The 26,291-nt window shown below is 37.5% G+C and overlaps 1 protein-coding gene across 1 annotated transcript in view; it reads right to left on the reverse strand.

Moving 5' to 3' along the window:
• THSD7A (thrombospondin type 1 domain containing 7A) overlaps nt 1-26,291 on the reverse strand; it is a 444,687-nt gene that overhangs the window by 199,992 nt on the left and 218,404 nt on the right. Inside the window, exons 3-4 of the mRNA XM_065939654.1 lie at nt 11,938-12,186; nt 9,056-9,237 (exon numbers count right to left, since the gene is read on the reverse strand). Of these exons, the coding sequence (XP_065795726.1) occupies nt 9,056-9,237; nt 11,938-12,186 (431 nt within the window). The remainder of the gene's footprint in view (nt 1-9,055; nt 9,238-11,937; nt 12,187-26,291) is intronic.

Here is a 26,291-nt window from a genome sequence, read left to right on the forward strand (position 1 = left end):
AGGTTAAAATGTCTCTCTCTTTAGAGTTTTTACTTTTGCTATGTCAGGCACTTTGGTAATACAATTGCCTAACACCATTTCTTATATTAATTTTCAGCTTTGTGGCCTCAGGATTTATGGAAGTACCATTAATTTGAAACTTAAACTCATATGAGTACAGGCCATAGCTGGAATGTTTAGGAGAGGTTTGTTTTTGCCCTGATCTAAGGCTGAAGCTGATCTGCTTCATTTTTATCTCTGTCTATAAGTATGTTGAATTTTTCTGCTCACTCCTTGATCCTATAACCCTTTGAGGTTGATGAAGTAATGCAGTATTTCTGTTTGTGCTCTCTTTCTCTGAGCACAAGTTAATGTCATGCCGCTGACTGGTTCCACTCTCCGAAGTCCCCATAATGCAAACCCTTCTCCCATACCATCGCCTCCCAAGGGCAATCACAGAATGTATCAACTCAGCCTTCATTATTGGGAAATCATTTAGTGTATCAAGTCCTCAGTTCTGCTCTTAAAAGTACTTTATAAAAAATTCTGCATCCCGAATGTCCAAGTATTTTTTAAAGTATGATTTTCAGAGCCTTCTGTGCTGGTCCAGTGGTTAAGAATCCTCTGCTTGCCAATGCAGGTGACACGGGTTTGATCCCTGCTCTGGGAAGATCCCACATGCCACTGGCAACCAGGCCCGTGCACCAGAACTACTGAGCTAGCACTCTAGAGCCAGTGAGCCCCAACTCCTGAGTCGCGTTGCAATTACTGAAGCCTGCATGCCTGAAGCCTGTGCTCTGCAACAAGAGAAGCCACTGCAATGAGAAGACTGCCTACTGCAACTAGAGAAAGCCCAAACACAGCAATGAAGACCCAGCACGGACAAAAAAAATTAATAAATAAATCTTTTTTAAAAATATGATTTTCAGCTAGTCTACCATATTGCTTAAATATAGCATAAATGTCATTAAATATTTTTAGGTAAATAAGCAATGGACATCAGGATATAAGGCCAAGCAGAAATGAAAACCATATTTCCTGATTATCTGCCTGGGATTCTCATGAAGGTAGCCTTAATACGAATATTCAAAAGATTTTTAAGCTATCTATATAATTAGAAAAGAGAAAAAAACCATACAAATAAAAATAGTCTCTTAAATGAGCGGCCCACCTGACACAAAATGCATAAATTTTTATTCTCATCATTTGATCTAACAACTAGATCATGTTTCCTGTATTCAAAGTCAGAGGTGTGAATCGCAATTCTTCAGGGGTGAAAGATGATGTGTGTGACTAGAGTCCCTACCTAAAAGAGACAATGTTTAATTGCAACTAAAGCAGTAAAGAGACAATTTTCAGACAAATTTGAAAAATTGCACCACTTTAACAAAGGGGAGAGTAAACATGTCAAACAACAAATGTTTATTAAAGAATGATTAAGTCAAAGGTATTATAAGCATTGTTTTCATGATTAAATGGCTTCTTAGCTGTCTCATTACATTTTTCTTTGATTACCTTTTTGGCTGAATTTTTCCTGACACGTCATTAGTAAGCTCTTCCTCTACTAAGTTACCCCCAGTGTAGACCACTGACCAGCTTAATCTAATTCCCAGCATGTAAGTTTTGATTAACTTCCATCCCAGTGGCTGAAACCTCTTGCATTTCACTTTCTATTTTGTATCTACTGATCACAAAGAAATTTCTGTAGGGGAATAGGGAAACATCCCTTTTCTTCCACAAAATATCCAAAGGACCAATTTCTGAGGAAGGCCCAATTCCTACCGGGATTTCTTATTTTTTAATTATTCTATATCACAGTGCTTTTTACAACCCACTGTATCAGTGTAGGTAGGGTATGTTTCTCAAACACAACAATGAGGTGACTGACTTCCTTCTTCATTTACCATATGAAGATTAGTAGAGCACAAAGTGGTATGCTTTAAAAAAAAAAGATAAACTACGAAAACTATTCACACATTCATGAATTTACTACAACAAGTGTTCATAACCAAACTTTATACATATTTATACAACCAGTAACGCTGAAGAAGCTGACGCTGAACGGTTCTATGAAGACCTACAGGACCTTTTAGAACTAACACCCAAAACAGACGTCCTTTTCATTATAGGGGACCAGAATGCAAAAGTAGGAAGTCAAGAAACACCTGGAGTAACAGGCACATTTGGCCTTGGAGTACAGAATGAAGCAGGGCAAAGGCTAATAGATTTTTGCCGAGAGAACACACTGGTCACAGCAAATACCCTCTTCCAACAACACAAGAAAAGACTCTACACATGGACATCACCAGATGGTCAACACCGAAAACAGATTGATTATATTCTTTGCAGCCAAAGATGGATAAGCTCTATACAATCAGCAAAAACAAGACTGGGAGCTGACTGTGGCCCAGATCATGAACTCCTTATTGCCAAATTCAGACTTAAACTGAAGAACGTAGGGAAAACCACTAGACCATTTAGGTATGACCTAAATCAAATCCCTTATGACTATACAGTGGAAGTGAGAAATAAATTTAAGGGACTAGATCTGATAGACAGAGAGGCTGATGAACTATGGATGGAGGTTCGTGACATTGTACAAGAGACAGGATCAAGATCATCCCTATGGAAAAGAAATGCAAAAAAGCAAAATGGTTGTCTGAGGAGGCCTTACATATAGCTGTGAAAAGAAGAGAAGCGAAAAGCAAAGGAAAAAAGGAAAGATATTCCCATTTGAATGCAGAGTTCCAAAGAATAGCAAGGAGAGACAAGAAAGCCTTCCTCAGTGATCAATGCAAAGAAATAGAGGAAAACAACAGAATGGGAAAGATTAGAGATCTCTTCAAGAAAATTAGAGATATCAAGGGAATATTTCACACAAAGATGGGTTTGATAAAGGACAGAAATGGTATGGACCTAACAGAAGCAGAAGATATCAAGAAGAGGTGGCAAGAATACACAGAAGAACTGTACAAAAAAGATCTTCATGACCCAGATAATCACAATGGTATGATTACTCACCTAGAGCCAGACATCCTGTAATGTGAAGTCAAGTGGGCCTTAGAAAGCATCACTACGAACAAAGCTAGTGCATGTGATGGAATTCCAGTTGAGCTATTTCAAATCCTGAAAGATGACGCTGTGAAAGTGCTACACTCAATATGCCAGCAAATTTGGAAAACTCAGCAGTGGTCACAGGACTAAAAAAGGTCCGTTTTCAATCCAATCCCTAAGAAAAGCAATGCCAAAGAATGCTCAAACTACTGCCCAATCGCACTCATCTCACATCCTAGCAAAGTAATGCTCAAAATTCTCCAAGCCAGGCTTCAGCAATACATGAACCATGAACTTCCAGATGTTTAAGCTGGTTTTAGAAAAGGCAGAGGAAATTGCAGACATTCACTGGATCATCGAAAAAGCAAGAGAGTTCCAGAAAAACATCTATTTCTGCTTTATTGACTACACCAAAGCCTTCGACTGTGTGGATCACAATAAACTGTGGAAAATTCTGAAAGAGATGGGAATACCAGACCACCTGACCTGCCTCTTGAGAAACCTGTATGCAGGTCAGGAAGCAATAGTTAGAATTGGATATGGAACATCAGACTGGTTCCAAATGGGAAAAGGAGTACGTCAAGGCTGTATATTGTCACCCTGCTTATTTAACTTAAATGCAGAGTACATCATGAGAAACGTTGGGCTGGAAGAAGCACAAGCTGGAATCAAGATTGCCAGGAGAAATATCAGTAACCTCAGATATGCAGATGACACCACCCTTATGGCAGACAATGAAGGTGAACTAAAAAGCCTCTTGATGAAAGTGAAAGAAGAGAGTGAAAAAGTTGGCTTAAAGCTTAACATTCAGAAAACTAAGATCATGGCATCTGGTCCCATCACTTCATGGCAAATAGATGGGGAAACAGTGGAAACAGTGTCAGACTTTATTTTTGGGGGCTCCAAAATCACTGTAGATGGTGACTGCAGCCATGAAATTAAAGATGCTTACTCTTTGGAAGGAAAGTTATGACCAACCTAGATAGCCTATTAAAAAGCAGAGACATTACTTTGCCAACAAATGTCCGTCTAGTCAAGGCTATGGTTTTTCCAGTGGTCATGTATGGATGTTAGAGTTGGACTATAAAGAAAACTGAACACCGAAAATGAAGCTTTTGAACTACGGTGTTGAAGAAGACTCTTGAGAGTCCCTTGGACTGCAAGGAGATCCAACCAGTCCATCCTGAAGGAGATCAGTCCTGGGTGTTCATTGGAAGGACTGATGCTGAAGTTGAAACTCCAATACTTTGGCCACCTCATGCGAAGAGTTGACTCACTGGAAAAGACCCTGATGCTGGGACAGATTGGGGGCAGGAGGAGAAGGGGATGACAGAGGATGAGATGGTCGGATGGCAGCACCAACTTGGTGAACATGGGTTTGAGTAAACCCCGGGAGGTTTTGATGGAATGGGAGGCCTTGTGTGCTGCGATTGTTGGGGTCACAGAGTAGATACGACTGAGCGACTGAACTGAACTGAACTGATATAATTATGATATCTGAGACATTATAAAATTAGTAAATTCAAAAATCCTTTTATGTTTTCTACAATATTTATATCTATATTATGATGTTATAGAAAGCCAAGAGACAAAAAATCATTTCTATTTCATGTGTGCTTAGTCGCTCGGTCATGTCCAACTCTTTGGGACCCATGAACTGTAGCCCACCAGGCTCCTCTGTCCATGGGGATTCTCCAGACAAGAATACTGGAGTGGTTTGCCATGCCCTTCTCCAGGGGATAATCCCAACCCAGGGATCAAACCCAGGTGTCCTGCATTGCAGGCGAATTCTTTATCATCTGCGCCACCAGGGAAGCCTAAGAATACTGGAGTGCCTAGCCTATCCCTTCTCCAGGGGGCCTTCCCGACTAAGGAATGAACCAGGGTCTCCTGAGTTGCAGGCTGATTCTTTACCATCTGAGCTACCAGGGAAGCCCCAGCTTTAAGTCTATTTCAAGGACAATAGAAAGTAAAACTAAACTACTATTTTTCCTAGAGGGTTTAAGAATTATATCAGGGAAGGTATAGAGAATCTTGACATACATTTCTGATTGAAATGTTATGTAAAACAGTCTCACCCACCTGTTACTTCAAAAGTGATGGACAGGGAAGGTGCAGCACTAGGCTTCAATGTACTCTGATATTTAATTTCTGAAATAACAGGGAAAGAGAAGCATATATATAAGAATAGTCTCCCCCCCCCCAAAAAAAAAAAAAACCAGTGTTGACTGAAGCAGGGTAGTCTGTGGAAACTACAGTTAGAAGACTACAATTATAAACAATTTGTACTTCATAGGGATGGTGACTATTTTATTCACATTTTGGGGGGCCAAACATGTGAAAACATGAGTTCTTTATTCATCCTTCTGTCTACCCATTCACAGTACAACCATTCTGCCTTCAATCCATTTTTCTATTGACCCTCCAAACCTTTCTGCTGGTTTGTCTCATTCAATGTCATCATACAGGCTTATTATCCAGACTGTCTTTCTTAATAACCACAAATCTCACAGGCCTTAATCCAGATATAAGTGTGGATTATTTGGTATGTTTTGTATAAAAGCATGTTATACAATTTTCTATGATATAAATTGCAGCTTTATGGTGCTTTATAATGAATAACTTTGGCTTCCCTCGTTTGAAAAGATGTTCAATCTGTATCAACTGGAAGGTGTCTTGAGTTACTATAGCTAAAATCTACTTTCATTTCACTATGAACTCTTCCAAGAGTCAATTTACATTATGCATCTAATGATCAGTAACACTTCCCTCAGCTTTCTAGAAGTTACACTGATAACCTCGTGGGCAAGGCCTCTTCCTGTCACATTTTGAGGATAGACTTCATGCCAGGACAAGTTGGACATTTTTCAAGACTACTGGAATTCTGAACAGCCAACTCACAGAAACTGTCAAGATTTTACTGCTGATTCTTCTCAGCAGAGAACCTGTCAAGTCTTTCTTCTAAATAAGTGATAATGGAAATTTTGATCACCTCAATATTCTGTTAGATCTGGGAGAGTTTCATGAATAAAATGTGGATGCTCTCCAATATCAAGTAGACATATTTTTCCCACTGTCTGTAGATGCCATCACCAACTTAATAACTATCCTGGCAATTCAACTTGTACCAAGTTTTGAATATTATACTTTATACTTTGTGAGTACTTTAATAATAAATATTTCAACTTCATGAAAACTAAATATATTAGCTCCAAGGAAAAGAATTATGGCCTTGTGTGGTGTGAGTCAGTTAATAGCAGAAAATACATCAATGAATAAAGTAATTTAAAGTGATCTTGGTTTTGTGCTATGGTGGTCAGTATCAAAATTCTATGTAACATGATACACCAAGATAATAAAGGAAGTTGATGTCATATCACTTGTTTTCAGTATTTTTGTATAAAGAAATTTTATGTTGGGGCTAAAGTATTTTGAGTTAAAGTATTTTCAATAGTTTGGTTATATGTGAAAAGACATTTATAGAACACACAGGGAGAATCTACAAAAAAAACAGTGCAATCCTTGTTCTTCAAATTAAGTGCAATATGAATTGCTCTTAGGATAGGCTGTTCATGGTTAAACAGTCAGGATTTCTTGAGATCAGTACCTTCTTGCTGGGATTGAATAAGCAAGTTATTCTGAGAGGTTTCCCTGTTTTTATAAAGTAAGCTTTCATTCTTTCGTATTTATTGAAAAAGATAGACTGTGAACAATCTTCACAGACCACAGTCTAATTGTTCTCTATTCACACCTATCTATAGTATTCACATGTTACCCTTGGGATGCTGGTATATCTAACAAGTTTCCTACTGGGGAAAATTGAGTACTACTAGGGGGAACTCACATAATCTAAGTTCTGAGGAAAAAATAACTGCAACTTTTAGTAAGAATCAACTGTTTTTGCAAAGACTATAAGAGGCTTATTAATATTCTTGATCTTTGACATGAAAGGACACAGATTCTTAAGTTATTTATGTTATATACTTATAAGATTAAATATTAATTTCAGGTGAATTGACTACTTCCATATCTATACTTTGGTCTTTGCATTAGCCCAACAGATACATCTTAATAATAATACTCTTTGCATCTTATCTTTTTTTTCCTGTGACTTTTATTTTTATTGCTCTGCAGTGCCTTGACAGCAGTAGTCAGGGAACTCTATGACAAAATGATTTTTAAAAGAGTCCAATTACAATTCAAAATTCTGAAGGATCTTTTGAAAGTAATAACCTAGAGGATATAATTGACATTCAGAAACTAAAATCTGATCTACCTCTAGCAATGAAATTATACTACTCTGAAAGAACTGCCATAATAAATTCACCAAAGGATGTTAAAAATGTAGCCATTAAAGTGACTAAGAAAATATTAATGTACTAACATTACATGTTTTATGCTACTTCCTTAAAATCGCAAGACATATTAGTAGTAAAAGGTATCCCTAGGCTAGATTACTAAATGAGTTAACATGCTGTGTAAAGCCAGTGGATACAAAACAAATTCTGCAAGCTGCAAATGCAAAACTTTAATCCTTACTTCCCAAGAATTACTGCTGCTGCAACTTTGGTGGGAGGCAAAAGATCTCTCTCTCCTTTTAGAAGAAATGTCTTTTATGAAATGTCTCTTTCTCTTGGTTCTTCCCTTGCTTTTCTGATTCTTCTTGGTCATATTCCTTCTATGAATATTTATTTTTTTATTCCGTTTTTTTTTTTTTCACCTTTAATCCATGTTGTTCCTTCTGGTTAGAATAAACTCCCTCTTGCATGCCTGACCTGCTTAACTATATGGAGTATATGCACCATAACTCAGCTCAAATTTCACCTCCGTTATGAAGGTTCCTCTATTTTCTCACTATAGCTATTCTATAACTCAATCATGGTGGCTCAGATGGTAAAGAATCTGCCTGCAATGCAGGAGACTTGGGTTCGATCCCTGGGTTAGGAAGATCCCCTGGAGAAGGAACTGGCAACCCACTCCAGTATTCTTGCCTGGGAAACCCCATGAACAGAGGGGCCTGGCGAGCTACAGTCCATGGGGTTGCAAAGAGTCAGGTAGGATTGAGCGACTAACACTTTCACTTTCATACTGCAATATGATTATTGGTCTGTGTGCCCTCATGATGACCATGAGCATGTTCCTGACATGAAATTTGCATTGATATTTCTGTCCTCATCACCATAGACAATTTTTGGAACTCTTCTGGCTACTAATCAATATGGGCTGAATGTATTAGTGATATAAGTCCTGCAGTCCCTCAGGTAGTAAAATGTTAAGAGGCTCTTAAGAGGCTCAGTCCAATGATGATCAGAATTTTAGAGTAATATTAACATTCAACAATATGTACTTTTAATCTTGGCCATCTTGGACTCACTTATTCTTTTGTAAACTTATCACATCTGGTCCCCAAACTGAGATTTAGACCAAAAAAATTCTAAGATATGTCTGCCAAATCAAAGCATTTAATCAAAGGTTTTTTGTTTGTTTGTTTGTCTTTTTGTTTTTAAGTTATGCCTTTGGATTAAAGATCTTTTCCTGTAGTTTTATTCTCTACTTCTTTTAAATTCAAAGTGAATTTTCTCTCAATACCATAATTATTTTTTCAACATCATTGTAAAACAGCAGAACAAGGTTTCTTTTTTAACATACAGGTTTTACTTATTCTTATATAAAGAAAAGAAATTTGGGCTTTAGAACACATATTTGCATCCTATATGTATCCTTATAAGACACATGTTTATTCTATTTTTATAATTGATTACTCTTGCTAAATTCCGACTCAGAACCTGAAGTCAAAATTTAAAGAGAGGCTTGTCAGCAAACCAGAACGAACCAAAGATGGAACTTTATTAACTATTTTTACAACCATCATTTAGACTACCATTCAACATAGTTAATATCCGCCATATTGTGAACAAATATACGGCTCTTCATGCCCCCAAATGGCTGTATATATATCCCTGCAGGATGATCCCATGCCTGCTCTCCAGAGGTGAGTACTTGAGAAGAAAACAAGATTTACCTTCTTTGTCCCTGTGGGTGTTCAGCTGCGAGAGGAGGTTCTCGCCGGCCTGCACGCAGTACACCTCTCGCGTCTGGACACCCCCTCCGCAGAGGGCCGTCTGGTTGCCTCGCCTCCTGTCCTGCTGGCTGAGCAGAGGGTCCACCCGACACTCGGTCCACTCCGTGGTCCTCCAGCTGTACCTAGACAAAGAAAATGCTGACAGTGGCCATGTGTTCACTGAATACAACTTTTCTCCAATCCTATTTGTTTTTTTTCCCCTTAAGAAAATTAATCTGAACAATTCCTTCCCCTTGAATCAATCTTAGACCACATCTCTGGTACAGGTTCAGTTTCGATCCCTTCTTCTACATCCTTATGCTGCTCCCTTTAAAGAGGTGTTAAATTTAAGATGATCCAGTTTTAATTGCAACTACTAGAAGTTACTTATAAATATTTTATGCAAAGAGAGCATAATGCTGAGTATATGAAATTTTACATTTAATTAAGCTGAACTCAGGCTTGCCCTTTTTTCATGTTTATAAAGAAAGGAAGACTGAATCTGAGAATGGAGAACATTCTAAATGATGAACCCAAATATTTGTTTTGTCCTTAATAAAATGTATGAAAATTCCTTCTTCACACTGGTCAAAATTGTGATTGTGTGTTAGTGATAAAAATATAACATAATTCAGAGTTTTCTCTTTATTGCTGAGAATAAGAGGTTTTTTTTTTCTCCTGTAACATTTGAGCATCCCTGATGAGTACTGATGAATGATGAAAAGAGCTGACGTTTCTAATCAGTGGAACACAGGAAAGATGATCTATGCTTCTAAATTAAAGCTCCAATCAAGGTTATGATGTGAAAAAAATGTCAGAGGATTGTCAGCCCAACACATGCTTTAAGGAGATAGCCAGGGTCTTGATGTCACTGAAGATAGACAGTGATGGCATTTCTCTACCTCAAGGAAAATGGATATTCTAAAAGCACAAAGAAAATGGCTCTTGGAGTACTTTATGTCATTTTTACCAAGATGCTTCCTTAGTAATCAGATTAACAGCCAACACAGGTACAAATGGATGTGCTAATGCTCATCTCAATTAGACAAAAAGGTTAAATGGGCTCTTGGATGTCTGATCTAGATGCTTTGCTTTGTCAGTGGTAAGGTTTCATGTCAGTAAAGGTGAACTTCATGCCCATTTTTTAATTTTTGTAAGTGGGGATTCATGGATTAACAGAGGTACAGGTATAGGGCATCAAAGAACAATGCTCTTGACATATATTTATAAAGGAAGTGAAGTATTCAGGTCAATTTTTAAATTGTCGATAAATGATGCCTTGAGAGGAGAGACTGGGAGGTGGGACAGAAAAGAAAACTAAACAAGCCATTCATCAGGGGAATTAAAACAAAAATTTTATTTTTTATAGAGCAGCATCCCAACATAGGTCATCCTAAGGATTCCTGTGAGAGAAATAAATTTTTTAGTAATGTAAATTGATTACACATTCTTAAAAAATATGCTACCATCCACAAAGGGTTAGGAGACAGAGATTTAGAATAGGGATTTATTTTAATTAATAGTTAATGATGTTTGAATAACTGAGAGGATAAAGATATCCTAGCTTGAGATTAAAAAAATGGAAGAATCTTGCAGGAGATGAAACACTGACTAGAGAACCCGGCAACTTCCCTGAAACTGTTACGCCAAGGGGAACATACAAGTCAGTGGGGCAGGCAGAGAAGTTTGGAAGGAAACTTCAGAGTGTTCAGCTGGCTATATTAGGGGAGAAGGGAGGATTCCATAGTGCTGCATAACAGAAGATCTTGTACAAATCATTACTATTCTTTGTTATTACTATTATTACTGTTAGAAACGGGAGGAGAAGCAGCAGCATCAGTGGTAGTGGTAATTTTCCTCTTCACTGGTTCATCAAGTGCAAGCTGTAAGCCTGTTCTCTAAATGTTTCAAATACTCCAGGGAACCTTTCAATGAAGCTTGTGGGTATCTACTGATAAACTAAGATTCTGTAAGTTTTTTTGTAAACACTCTACATTCAGACTAACCTGAAACATATTTATCACCAAGTTAATTCACAGTAATGTCTTGGAAATGATTTTTAAGGATAAAAATAATATAGTTACAGTGCCAAATATTTCAAAATCAGTCTTCTTTCATTTGAATTCGATGAACATTTATTGGGTACTTACTATGTGCCTGGTCCTATGACATATACCAGTGATTAAAGAAGAAACAATCTCCACACCCAAGGTTAATAAGCAATCTTGGTCCTGAGAAAGCTTAAAGTCTTATTATTTTGATGTAGTATTCTACTATATTTAATAGGATTTGTTTTACACAGTACTGAATTTTAATAAGGCTTGCTCAATAGGCAAAAGGAACCTATATTTTGAAAGATTATTTTACCTTATAGACTAGTTGACAGACTATGGCTAAATTCAACCTGTCCCATTTCTATAAATAAATTTTATGGAAACATATCCACACTCATTTCTTAACATATTGTTTATAGATCCAAAGGCAGAGTTGAATCATTGTGACAGAGACACATGTGGCTCATAAAAACTAACATATTTACTATCTTCTCCACTACAGAAAAAGCTTGCCAATCCTCATTACAGAAAATATGCAAAGAACAACTGCTAAAATCCAACTTTTGTGGAGATTGGGAAACATAGCTTGTTACTGACACTTTCATTTAGTAAAACTGGTATTTTTGTTGTTGTTGTTTTTATTGGATAGTGCTGGTAGAGATATATTTCTACTTAGAATTTGTAAAAGTCAGTATTTCTCAACACACCATCCCATTGAAATCAAACAGCTAAAAGAATATGCAGTTTGGGCAGATGGGGCAACAGAAGTCACTGTCCTTATTAACTCACATGGCACAGGGGGCAACTCCATCTCCTTGAGACACACAGGGCTCTATTTCCTCAAGTTCTGGACACTTCTTCTCGCTGCCAATAGGAAACTGCCTGATGAGCCGAGTTCTCACGCGGGTGCCTTTAGGGGATGCCGTGTCATGGCACGTTTTTGAGCAGGGGCTCCACTCTGACCACTCGGACACCAGGCACTCCTTGGTCATCACGCAGGCCTGGAAGGTCACTGGCAGCTTCTCTTGCTGGCAGAAGCTGCAAACGAGAATTAATATTCTCATCACAGACTTGCAGGTAGGCATGAACTTTGTAGGCAAGCATGAATGTTCCAGAGCAAATTCAGCTTGGACATGTTTATTTCTACTTGGAAGTACAATTCCAATTTCATTGAAAACGTACCAACATTTATAATGTGTAAAAGCTGTTAGACTCCAAGCTGACACTTGCATTTCCTCTTAGTTTGTAATAGTTGTTAAAACATTCACAGGAAATAGAAAATAAAAGATGAAGCAAAATTAGCTGAAACTAAGTTTACCATATTGTTCATTTTACTCACTCCAGATTTGTTTTAACTTAGAAAATGAAGTGTTAACATAAGATAATTTTCACTCTGCTTAGTGATTTAAATAAACATGCCTGGCTAACTATTCCAATATTATTTTGAATAGAAAAAAGCAATTTAATTTATGCTTACCATTATTTTTAATATCATTTGAAATTTTAGCTGTCAACTACAAATATAATGTAGGCTAATTCAAATACATCAACTTTTTCCAGTCATACTTTAATGCAAGGTCCACATATGAGTATATTAATTAAATGCATCCTAGGCATTAGAAGGGTGACAGCAGATGAGATGGTTGGATGGCATCATCGACTCAATGGACATGAGTTTGAGCAAACTCTGGGAGACAGGGAAGCCTTGTGTTCTGCAGTTCACTGGGTCACAAAGAGTTCAGACTCGAGTGAGCAACTGAACAACAAACATTAAAAATATAAATTTATTAAGCTATACTGTGTAGAGATATCCTCTAAATAGATCTAGAATATTTAGTCACCAGTCAAGTATTCATGTTCAAATTCTTATCTATTTATTCCTCCTTGAATTAGAAGGATGCTGAATTCTTTTGTTTTTCAATTTATTTTTTCCTGAAGGATAATTGCTTTACAGAATTTTGTTGTTTTCTGTCAAACCTCAACATGAGTCAGTCACATGTATACATATATCTCCTCCCTTTTGGACCTCCCTCCCATCTCCCTCCCCATCCCACCCCTCTAGGTTGATACAGAACCCATGTTTGAGTTTCCTGAGCCATACAGCAAATTCTCGCTGGCTATTTTACATATGGCAAGGTAAGTTTCCATGTTACTCTTTCCATACATCTCACCCTCCCCTTCCCTCTCCCCATGTCCATAAGGCTATTCTCTATGTCTGTTTCTCCATTGCTGCCCTGTAAATAAATTCTTCAGAACCATTTTTCTAGATTCTGTATGCTGCTGCTGCTAAGTTGCTTGGGTCGTGTCCGACCCTGTGTGACCCCATAGACAGCAGCCCGCCAGGCTCCTCTGTCCCTGGGATTCTCCAGGCAAGAATACTGGAGTGGGTTGCCATTTCCTTCTCCAAGATTCTGTATATATGCATTAGAACACGATGTTTCTCTTTCTCTTTCTGACTCACTTCACTGTGTATAATAGGTTCTAGGTTCATCCACCTCATCAGCACTGACTCAAATGTGTTCCTTTTTATGACTGAGTAATATTCCATGTGTATATGTACCACAACTTCTTTATCCATTCATCTACTGATGGACATCTAGGTTGCTTCCATGTTCTAGTTACTGAAAATAGCGCTACAATGAACAATGGGATACATGTGTCTTTTTCAACCCTGGTTTCCCCAGGGTATATGCCTAGGCATGGGACTGCTGGGTTACATGGTGGTTTTATTCCTAGTTTTTTCAAGGAATCTCCATACTGTCTTCCATAGTGGCTATATAAATTTACATTCCACCAATAGTACAAGAGTGTTCCCTTTTCTCCATACCCTCTCCAGCATTTATTGTTTGTAGACTCTTTGATGATGGCCATTCTGACCAGTGTGAAGTGATATCTCATTGTAGTTTTGATTTGTATTTCTCTAATAATGAGTGATGTTGAGCTTATTTTCATGTGTTTGTTAACCATCTGTATGTCTTCTTTGGAGAAATGTTTAGGTCTTTTTCTCACTTTTTGAGCGGGTTGTTTATTTTCCTGAGTTGTATGAGCTGCTTGTATGTTTTGGAAATTAATCTTTGTCAGTTGTTTCATTTGCTATTATTTTCTCCCATTCTGAGGGTGATCTTGTTACCTTGCTTATAGTTTCCTTCGCTGTGCAAAAGCTTTCAAGTTTAATAAGGTCCCACTTATTTACTTTTCTTTTTATTTCCATTACTCTAGGAGATGGGTCATAGAGGACCTTGCTTCGATTTATGTCATCAAGTGTTCTGCCTATGTTTTCCTCTAATAGTTTTATATTTTCTGGTCTTACATTTAGGTCTTTAATCCATTTTGAGTTTATCTTTGTATATGGTGTTAGGAAGTGTTCTAATTTCATTCTTTTACATGTAGCTGCCCAGTTTTCCCAGCACCATTTATTGAAGAGGCTGTCTTTGCCCCATTGTATATTCTTCCCTCCTTTGTAAAAAAAAAAAAAAAAAAAAAAGGTATCCATAGGTGCACGGGTTTATTTCTGGGTTTTCTATTTTGTTCCATTGGTCTATATTTCTGTTTTTGTGCCAGGACCATACTGTCTTGATGACTGTAGCTTTGTAGTATAATCTGAAGTCAGGAAGGTTGATTCCTTCAGTTCCATTCTTCTTTCTCAAGACTGCTTTGGATATTCGGGGTATTTTGTGTTTCCATATGAATTGTGAAATTTTTTGTTTTAGTTCTGTGAAAAATGCCATTGGTAATTTGATAGGGGTCACACTGAATCTGTAGATTGTGTTTAGAGGTATAGTCATTTTCACGATATTGATTCTTCCTACCCAGGAACATGGAATATCTCTCCATGTGTTTATGTCGCCTTTGATTTCTTTCATCAGTGTCTCATAATTTTCTGTGTACAGTTCTTTTGTCTCAATAGGTAAATTTATTCCTAGATATTTAATTCTTTTTGTTGCAATGGTGAATGGGATTGATTCCTTAATTTCTCTTTCTGATTTTTCAGTGTTAGTGTATAGAAATGCAAGTGATTTCTGTCTATTGATTTTATATCCTGCACCTTTGCTAAATTCACTGATTAGCTCTAGTAACTTTCTGATACTATCTTTAGGGTTTTCTATGTATGGTTTGTCATCTGCAAACAGTGAGAGCATTACTTCTTCTTTCCTGATCTGGATTATTTTTATTTCTTTTTCTTCTCTGATTGCTGTTGCTAGGACTTCCAGAACTATGTTGAATAATAGTGGTGAAAGTGGACACCCTTGTCTTGTTCCTGATCTTAGGGGGAATGCTTTCAGTTTTTCACCATTGAGAATAATGTTTGCTGTAGACTTATCATATATGGCCTTTACTGTGCTGAGGTAGGTTCCTTCTATGCCCATTTTTTGAAGAGTTTTAATCATAAATGGGTGCCAAATTTTGTTAAAGGCTTTTCCTGCATCTATTGATATTATCATATGATTTTATTTTTCAATTTGTTGATATGGTGTATCACATTGATGTATATTGAAGAATCCTTCCATTCCTGGAATAAACCCGACTTGATCATAGTGTTTGAGCTTTTTGATGTGTTGCTGAATTCTGTTTGCTAAAATTTTGTTGAGGATTTTTGCATCTATGTTCATCAGTGATATTAGCCTGTAGTTTTCTTTTTTTGTGTTTTCTTTGTCTGGTTTTGGTATCAGGGTGATGGTGGCCTTGTAGAATGAGTTTGGAAGTGTTCCTTCCTCTGCAATTTTTTGAATGAGTTTTAGAAGGATAGGCATTAGCTCGTCTCTAAATGTTTGACAGAATTCTCCTGTGAAGCCATCTGGTCCTGGGCTTTTGTTTTTTGGGAGATTTTTGATCACAGCTTCAATTTCAGTGCTGTAATTGGGTTGTTCATAATTTCTATTTCTGCCTTGTTCATTCTTGGAAGATTGAACTTTTCTAAGAATCTGTTCATTTCTTCCAGGTTATCCATTTTATTGCCATATTGTTGTTCATAATAGTCTCTCACTATCCTTTGTATTTCTGCATTGTCTGTTGTAACCTCTCCTTTTTCATTTCTAATTTTGTTGATTTGATTCTTTTCTCCTTTTTTCCTGATGAGTCTGGCTAAAGATTAGTCAATTTTGTTTATCGTCTCAAAGAACGAGCTTTTAGTTTTATTAATCTTTAGTATTGTTTCTTTCATTTCTTTTTCATTTATTTCTGCTCGGATCTTTATGATTTTTTTCCTTCTACTAATTTTTGGATTTTTTTGTCTTTATTTTTCCAGTTGTTTTAGGTGTAAAGCTAGGTTGCCTATTTGATGTTTTTCTTGTTTCTTGAGGTAGGATTGTATCACTATAAACTTCCTTCATAGAACTGTTTTGCTGCATCCCATAGGCTTTGAGTTGTCATGTTTTCATTATCATTCATTTCTAGAAATTTTTTGATTTCTCTTTTTATTTCTTTTGTAACCTGTTGGTTATTTAGAAATGTGTTGTTTAATCTCCATGTGTTTGTGTTTCTTAGTTTTTTTTTCTTGTAATCGATATCTAGTCTCATAGCATTGTGGTCAGAGAAGATGCATGATATGATTTCTATTTTCTTAAATTTACTGAGGTTTGATTTGTGACCCAAGATGTGGTCTATCCTGGAGAATGTTCCATGTGCACCTGAGAAGAAGATGTATTTTTCTGCATTTGGATGTGATATCCTGAAGATATCAATAACATCCATCTCCTCTAATGTATCATTTAAGACTTGTGTTTCCTTATTAGTTTTTTGTTTTGATGATCTGTCCATTGGTGTGAGTCGGGTGTTAAAGTCTCCTACTATTATTGTGTTCCTGCCAATTTCTCCTTTTATGTCTGTTAGTGTTTGTCTTACGTACTGAGGTGCTTCTATGTTGGGTGCATATTATTTACAATTGTTATGTCTTCCTCTTGGATTGATCCCTTGATCATTATGTAGTGTCCTTCCTCATCTCTTGTAATCTTCTTTGTTTTAAGATCTATTTTGTCTGATATGAGGATTGCTACTTCAGCTTTCTTTTGCTTCCCATTTGCATGGAATATATTTTTCCATCCTCTCACTGGCAGTCTATATGTGTCTTGAGGTCTAAAGTGGGTTTCTTGCAGATAGCATATATATGGGTTGTGTTTTTGTATCCATTCAGCTAGTCTGTGTCTTTTGGTTGAAGCATTTAATCCATTTACCTTTAAAGTAATTAATGATATATATGTTCCCATTGCCATTTTCTTAATTGTTTGGGGTTGATTTTGTAGATCTTTTTTCTTCTTTTGTATTTCTTGACTATATAAGTCCATTTAACATTTGTTGTAAAGCTGGTTTGATGGTAGTGAGCTGTCTTAACTTCCGCTTGTCTGAAAAGCTTTTGATTTCTCCATCAATTTTGGGTGAGATCTTGCCGGGTACAGTAATCTTGGTTGTAGATTTTTCCCTTTCAGTAGTTTAAATATATCCTGCCATTTCCTTCCAGCCTGCAGAGTTTCTGCTGAAAGATCAGCTGTTAAGCATATGGGGTTTCCCTTGTATATCACCTGTTGCTTCTCCCTTGCTGCTTTTAATCTTCTTTCTTTGTGCTTAGTCTTTGTTAGTTTGATTAGTATGTGTCTTGGTGTGTTTCTCCTTGGGTTTATCCTGTACAAGACTCTTTGTGCCTCTTGGGCTTGATTGACTGTTTCCTTTTCCATGTTGGGGAAATTTTCAACTATAATCTCTTTAAAATTTTTCTCATATCCTTTCTTTTTCTCTTCTTATTCTGGGACCCCTATTATTTGAATGTTGGTGCATTTGATATTGTCCCACAGGGTCTCTAGACTATCCTCATTTCTTTTCATTCTTTTTACTTTATTCTGCTCTTCAGAAATTATTTCCACCATATTATCTTCCAGGTCACTGATTCACTCTTCTGCTTCAGATATTCTGCAACTGATTCCTTCTAGAGTATTTTTAATTTCAGTAATTGTGTTGTCTCCATGTTTATACTTTAATTCTTCCAGGTCTTTGTTAATTGATTCTTGCATTTTCCCAATTCTGTCTTCAAGGTTTTTGATCATCTTTACTATCATTATTCTGAATTCTTTTTCAGGTAGTTTGCCTAATTCCTCTTCATTTATTTGGACTTCTATTTTTCTAATTTGTTCCTTCATTTATGTAGTATTTCTCTGCCTTTTATTTTTTTTTTAAACTTATTGTGTTTGAGGTCTGCTTTTCCCAGACTTCAAGGTTGAATTCTTTCTTCCTTTTGGTTTCTGCCCGCTAAGGTTGGTCCAGTGGTTTGTGTAAGTTTCTTATAGGGTGAGATTTGTGTTGAGTTTTTGTTTCTTTGCTTTTCTCCTGATGGGCAAGGCTGAGTGAGGTGGTAACCCTGTCTGCTGATGACTGGGTTTGTGCTTTTGCTTTGTTTGCTTTAGATGAGGCATCCTGTACAGGCTGCTATTGGTGGTTGGGTGATGCTGGTCTTGTATTACAGTGGTTTCCTTTGTGTGAGCTCTCACTATTTGATAACCCCGAGGGTTAGTTCTCTGGTAGTCTAAGGTCTTGAAGTCAGTGTTCCCACTCCAAAGGCTCGGGGTTTGATCTCTATCAGAAGTGTGAAGTCAATGTCTGCTCTTTGTGCTTGCACTCTGGGTCCATCCCAAGGCAATGTATGAGCTATTGTTCACACCCTTTTATTATTTTAGCAAACTGCTATCTATCAGAAGTGTGAAGGCAGTGCCTGCCCTTCCTCTGTGCTTGCACTTTGGCTCCATGCCAAGGTAATGTATGAGCTTTTGATCATGTGCTTTGATTTCATTACCAAACTGTGACCTATCTAAGTGTGAAGTCAGTGTTTGCTCTTTGTCTGTGCTTGCACTCTGGGTCCACACCAAGGCAAGGAATGAGCTGTTGGTGATGCACTTTTATTATTTTAGCAAACTGCGACCAGACACTAATCCGAGGAATTTCGATGAGAGACCTGTCTTGAGAGATGTGCCTACTATAAATGAAGTCCTAAGTTTCCCAAGGATTGATGAAGGCTCTCCATCCTGCAGTTGGAATCCATGTGAGAGTTGGACCATAAAGAAGGCTGAGCACCAAAGAATTGACACTTTCAAACTGTGGTGTCAGAGAAGACTCTTGAGAGTACCTCTCCCCCACTCTCCTTCCAGAAAGGATGTTGAATTCTTAATCCTAATGTCTATATACAAAGATGAAGTTGATCCTAGAGAATGTCATCGACCTCGGGTTTATGCACTTCAAAGGATTTTCCTGGAATTAGATTGCCTTGTGCTGATTCTTAGTTGAACTCTTGCACATTATCAATAACTAGTATCCCATGTTTATAAGACATAGGACGCCTATTGCCACAATAGAGCATCTGTTCCAATGGGAGAGTTCACTGATAATTCTGTCTCATCATTCAGGTGCTATATTTAACTATGATAATCAACCATACAGAGAGGCAGGTCCATTTTAATATAACAACTCACATTCAATCTTCTTAATTCTACTGGCATGTGTATGAAAATTGCATTCCTAGGAAACAATTAGAGCTCAAAACATCAAAGTCAATTTGTCTGCGCTGGGAAGTCTGGGCAGAAGAATCATCTGAGAGCGGCAGGAAAATGGTCCTATGAGTCAGCTGTTGCTCCTTATAACAACAGAGAGGGCCAGAATCCCCTTTTTACTAATATGTCATGTATTGACTACTAATGATGCATTAGGTAACAATACTAACCTAAGAGCAAAACTTTCTCTGTGATGAACAACACAAGTTATTCCATGAAAATCAGGCAAAATAATGACCAAATGACGATCTTTACAACTCATTTCATACAAAACCCTCCATGTTTAGTTTCCTCTTAGATTCATTTATAACACTTCATCAGATTGTTATCATATACATATATGCATATATGGGGCTTCCCAGGTGGTGCTCATGGTAAAGAATTTGTCAGCCAATGCAGGAGATGCAAGAGATGTGGGTTTGATCCCTGGGTTGGCAGGACCCCCTGGAGGAGGAAATGGCAATCTGCTCCAGTATTCTTGCCTGGAAAATTCCATGGACAGAAGATCCTGGCTGGTGACAGTCCATAGGGTTGCAAAGAACTGGACATGAGTGAGCAACTGAACACACACATTCACACATGTAATACTTACAAAGTTTATATTCTATGTATAGGCAGAGAATTAATAATCCCCTTTAATATTTTGTGGAGAATTTGACCATCAGTTAAATACCTCCTCTTACAGTTACCTGGTAACCTGATGAAAGCTGAAATATCAGCTATGATACTAGATATTATTTATGATACAATGATCAAGTTGATAAATTCAATTTGCTGTGGAGAAACTAAAACTACCTGGTAGGAAGCCACAGTTTTGTGCTTTCCTAAACTCTTGGACTAGGATTTATTTTTCTGGAGATGTTACAGGCTATTACAAGTAGATCACTTCCAGAGATACCAGTGCCTGTAAGGCTGATACTTTTAAGGCAAGGCTGCTTTTTGACCTGCTGGATATAGAATTACCTTCTTCCACCTGAAATGTGTTGCATGAATTTCCAGAAGAATTTCCAGATGAGGAATGACTATGGCTACAATGATAACAAGCTCTATATCTTTCTACGCAGACTAGTACCAGATGGTAGACTTGTGAGTCTTGTATATCTGAAAGTCTGACAGTGTAACATTAAAACTTAATTCATATTACCCCATGCCTGAAAAATGCTGGACTGGATCACTCACAAGCTGGAATCAAGATTGCTGGGAGAAATATAAATAACCTCAGATATGCAGATGACACCACCCTTATGGCAGAAACAAAAGATGAACTAAAGAGCCTCTTCATGAAGGTGAGTGAAAAGGAGAGTGAAAAAGCTGGCTTAAAACTCAACATTCAATAAGCTAAGATCATGGCATCTGGTCCCATAACTTCATGGCAAATAGATGGGAAAACAATAGAAACAGTAACAGACTTTATTTTGGGGGCTCCAAAATCACTGCAGATGGTGACTGCAGTCATGAAATTCAAAGATACTTCTTCCTTGGAAGAAAAGCTATGACCAACCTAGACAGCACATTAAAAAGCAGAGACATTACTTTGCTGACAAAGGTCCGTACAGATAAAGCTATGATTTTTCCAGCAGTCATGTATGGACGTGCGAATTGAACCATAAAGAAGGCTGAGTGCTGAAGAATTGATGCTTTTGAATTGTGATTTTGGACAAGGCTCTTGAGAGTCCCTTGGAAATCCTAAAGGAAATGAGTCCTGAATATTGATTGGAGGGACCGATGATGAGGCTGAAGCTCCAATACTTTGGCCACCTGATGAGAAGAGCCGACTCATTGGAAAAGACCCTGATGCTGGGACGATTGAAGGTGGGAGGAGAAGGGGACAACAGAGGATGAGATGGTTGGATGGCATCACTGACTCAATGGATATGAGGCTGAGCAAGCTCCAGGAGATGGTGAAGGACAGGGAAGCCTGGCGTTCTGCAGCCCAGGGGGTCACAAAGAGTCAGACAGAACTAAGCGGTTGAGCAACCAATAATCCTTTTGTGTGGGTACCATTATTATTTCTATTTTATAGAGAAAGGGTTTCTGAAAGGTTAGGCAATGTGTTCAAGATCATATGGGAATGTGTAAGGAGGGAACTGAAATTTGAACTTGGATTTTCTAAAACCAGAGTCTATTTTCTTAGTCACTCTGCCCTTCTTCAAACAGTTTAAACTGATTGTAAATCTCTGTTAGAGCAAACTGCTGTAGCTGAGACCAATGCCAGAGTTACTGATACATCGTGAATCCACTAGTTTCAGTATTTCACAATTCCAGGATTTGTACCATCCTAGTGCTTTGAAAATGTGCTACTTGTTTTAAGGAGGACTTAGTAATTAGGAAAAAGTCAAACCACATACATTTTCCTGATCCATGTTAACAACTTTTAATGCAGGTTCTACATAGAAATCAGCAGTGTAAACATAACAATATTAAGTGATATGATTATATAGTTTTTATTATATGAGACATGTAACATGCCTATTTATTTATACTTTATTTTTCCTTTAATTTTCTAATACCATTATTTCAGTAAATGTGAAATCAAGTAACTCTACATATTGGGCTTCAGAAACACAAAGATGAGATATAGTATTTAAACTGGAATCATACAATTCTGCTTGCGGAGGCACAGAAGGATATGTGAAGTAGTACATTATTATAGTGAATTTTAAACAATATATTACTTTTCAGACTGAGTGAAGGTAATCGATGGAAACATGAAAAACAGCCTTTGTTTGTTGGTGTGTGGGGGAAATACAGTTTTTTTCCTTGGCCTCATTGTAAGGAGTTTTTGTTGAGCAGTGAAAACAAGAGTGGAATTGAAGCCTGGGTCAGATTAATGACAGTCATGTAGATCTAGAAAACACCTTCTGTGGATGAGAGAACCATTCAAAGTTTTGGAGCACAAAGGACATGACATTTGCATTTCACGCAAATTCCAGTGGCAGGGTAGAGGATGGAATAACAGGGTAAAAGATTAGAAACAGAGAGACTATGATGATGATTACACCATTAATATTTATAGTAAACATAGACTGAGGGCCTTCTGTGTGCTAGACACTGGTCAAACTGAGGGAGGTATGATTGTGAACATGAGATTCATCTTCATTAAATGCCTACTGTGAGCCTTATACCATATTGTTTTCCCTAAAATATCTCTATCTCATGAAGTCCTTAAAACTATTCTGTAAGATGAAGCTCTATCTCTATGTTGCTTCAGTTGTGTCTAACTCTTTGTGATGCTATGGACTGTAGCCTGCCAGGCTCCTCTATCCATGGAATTTTTTAGTCAAGTATACTGCAGTGGGTTGCTATTTCCTACTACAGAGGATCTTCCTGACCCATGTACTGAACGCATGTCTCTTACATTTCCTGCATTGGCAGGCGGGTTCTTTACCACTAGCGCCACAAAAATGGAATCCGAATGTCTCACGAAAGTCTAGATAAAGTAGCAGAAATGGAATTCTAACTAGATATTTCTGCTTATGAGGCATATGAAAGTGTGAACAAAAGCAATGACAGGAGAAATTAAAAGGAGTCAGAAACTATCAAAAGGGGAGTTGGAGACCATATAACCTGATGGACAGCTGAAGGTGTTAAAAGAAAGGAAGGAGTCACTAAAGAACTTGGAGGTTTCCAGCTTTGGCGATCTGGTGAGCACCACTACAATACTATGAAATGGAGAACACGGAGTGGAAAAGCAAGTTTCTGGCAGTGGATAATTGAGTTCAACATTAGTATCTTAATTTGATATGGACATATTTGGTACATATCCAACATGCAGAAATTTCCAGCAGACTGATCCAGAATTAAGGATCATAGTTTAAAGTTCTAGATGACTTGTATACTTATAAAAATCATGAGCATATCCGAGTTCACAGCCAAGGCCACAGGAGTAGCTGACTGCTCACACACTGGGGCTCATTTTGTTGTTGTTCCGTCATTAAGTCATCTCTGACATTCTGTGACCCTATGGACTGCAGCATGCTGGGCTTCTCTGTCCTCCACCATCTCCTGGTGTTTGCTCAAGTCCACGTCCATGGAGTACATGACGCTATGGAACGATCTCATACTCTGTTGCCCTCCTTCTCCTTTTGCCTTCAGTCCTTCCCAGCATCAGGGTCTTTCCCAATGAGTTGGCTCTTCGTATCAGGTGGCCAAAGTATTGGAACTTCAGTTTCATCAACAGTCCTTCCAATTAACAGTCAGGGTTGACTTCCTTTAGGATTGACTGGTTTGATCTTGCAGTCCCAGGGACTCTCAAGAGTATTCTCCAGCAGCACAATTTGAAAGCATCACTTCTTTGGCACTCAGCCTTCTTTACAGTCTAACTCACATCCATACATGACTACTGGCAAAACCATGGTTTTGACTCTACAGACCTTTGTCAGCACAGAGATGTCTCTGCTTTTTAATAAACTGTCCAGGTTTGTCATAGCTTTCCTTCCACGGATCAATTTTTAATTTCATGGCTGCAGTCACCATCCACAGTGATTTTGGAACACAGGAAAATAAAATCTGGGGCTCATTTTAGGCCTGAATAATTCATACATGGTCTTACAGTGGACATTGATAGGTCTGTGAGCACTGTGGTGCTTATTAATTTCATTTTGCAATTGCTAGTGAGACTAAATAGAGTCACCAAATCACTGACATTTACTAAACTGTTCAGCTGCCATCATTTACCATTCTCTCCTTTGTTCTGGTTATGCAAAAAGGTGGCATGAGAGAGCTTAAGGGAACCACCCGTTTCGGTTTATTATGGTTTTTGTGAGAACATACACCTCTGGGAATCAAAAGCAAAGGATATGCCTCTGTAGACCAGCATGGTAGAAGATGTGAATGTAGAAGTTATGAAAGTTTCCTTTTTGTTTATGTGGTATATTCAGGATATCCCTGATGGCTAAGACCAAACAGGACAAAAGTTTGGCTTTGAGACAAAAACAGATATTGCTTAATCACCTTGTATCACAAAGAGAAGAATCAGATTGAAAAAAATGAAAAAGTGGAGAAGGCAAAGTTTAATTTTTGTCTTTAAAGAGACTTCATTAAATGATGAAAGAGCACGGATATTTCTGACAGTTACTTTTAAACCTGATCATCCAGTATATTTAACATTTTTTATTTCAGGGCAAGGTTAAAATGGATAAACTGTAGGTCACTTTTCATTTCATTTTTGATAATTCAAACTGTATTACACAAAATAAAATGCCATTTCAAATATTTTGTATGAAAATTATTTCTGTAGCCCATTTAATAATCATAATACCTGTCAAAATATACCTTCTTTCTGAAGGTAGCATAATAACCTCCCAAAATACCATGATCATTCTTTATCTTCTTAAAAAGAAACTTTCCACAGCTCTCATTTTTTTCTAGACCAAGTCCAAACTTCCATTTCTCGTAATCAAAGCTCTCTATAATCTGTCACTTCCCCACGACACTCTGGTCATCACTTCAGCAAAACTAATGTTCAGTCTTCCTCCCCAGTACCCTGCCATTCTGCTCAGTCTCCTTACTGTCTCCATATAATACTAGCCCACTTCTACCTACCCACTTTTGTCTACACCACTTGTCATTTGGAGTCTCATCGCCTGTCTTCTGTATCTCTCTGTATCTTCTGTATCTCTCAGGACCTAGGTGTTATGGCCTATGCTCAAGAAAAGTCTTGAAATGTGGCCTGAAACAACCTTCCCCAGGTAGCACCATGTGGCAATTTTTCCTTCTTAGGAAAAATATTTAATAACAGAGTGAAAACAAAATGTCGTAAGTTATAAGCAAGAAATGTGTGTCCCTTACAAATAGGTAGGCTGAATATTTGCACTGAGGTGGTGAAAACGTGACATCTGTAAATCCCCCATTTGAAGTTTCTTTGCTTAGAATCAACTTGTTTAATCCTTTCTCTCTCACCTCTCCTCTTGATCAATCAATAGATAGATAGGTATCAATATATGAAAAAAGTCTTTTTTTGTTCCTAACAAAGCAAAAACGAAAATAGATGTCATAGTAGTTATGTTTGGAAATCACCCTAGACCTACTGTTTCTAATCCAGGGACAGTAATAAAATGGATCAGAATAGTTTTTCATTATCTCATTGAAGTTTAACATCTGCAGTTAGGGGCTCTGGAGGTGGAAGTTATTCCTGAAGGCTTAGTATAATATTGGCATTAAAAGTGGTCTGTAGACAAACACCTTGACAATTAACTGAAAGCTTGCTAGACACACAGGATCTTAGATTCTCAGGCTTCACTACTGAGTCAGAATTAGTATTTTAACTACATTCCAAAGTGATCCATAAGCACACTGAAGTTTGAGAACATTGATCTACAGCTCTCTCAGCTACCCCAAAAACAGAATCATTCACTATTTACAGTCGGCAAAGGAATCTATAAGAGTATAGCCTTTCTTCCTACAGAAAGCAGAAACTGAGTAGATCACACAAAATGGGATTTATTATCAGATATTAGGTGGTTTAAAGGGCATGTTTTCATCCTGCAAAGGTGCAAATAAATTCAGTAACACTATTAATGTTACAGGGGAATTTTCTATATAAAGGATAATATCTTAAATCTTTTCACAATATTAATAAGCATCTCCAAGTTTTATAAAGAGAACAAACACAAT

Source organism: Muntiacus reevesi, chromosome 6 (genome assembly GCF_963930625.1).
Source record: "Muntiacus reevesi chromosome 6, mMunRee1.1, whole genome shotgun sequence".
Classification (NCBI taxonomy): Eukaryota; Metazoa; Chordata; class Mammalia; order Artiodactyla; family Cervidae; genus Muntiacus; species Muntiacus reevesi.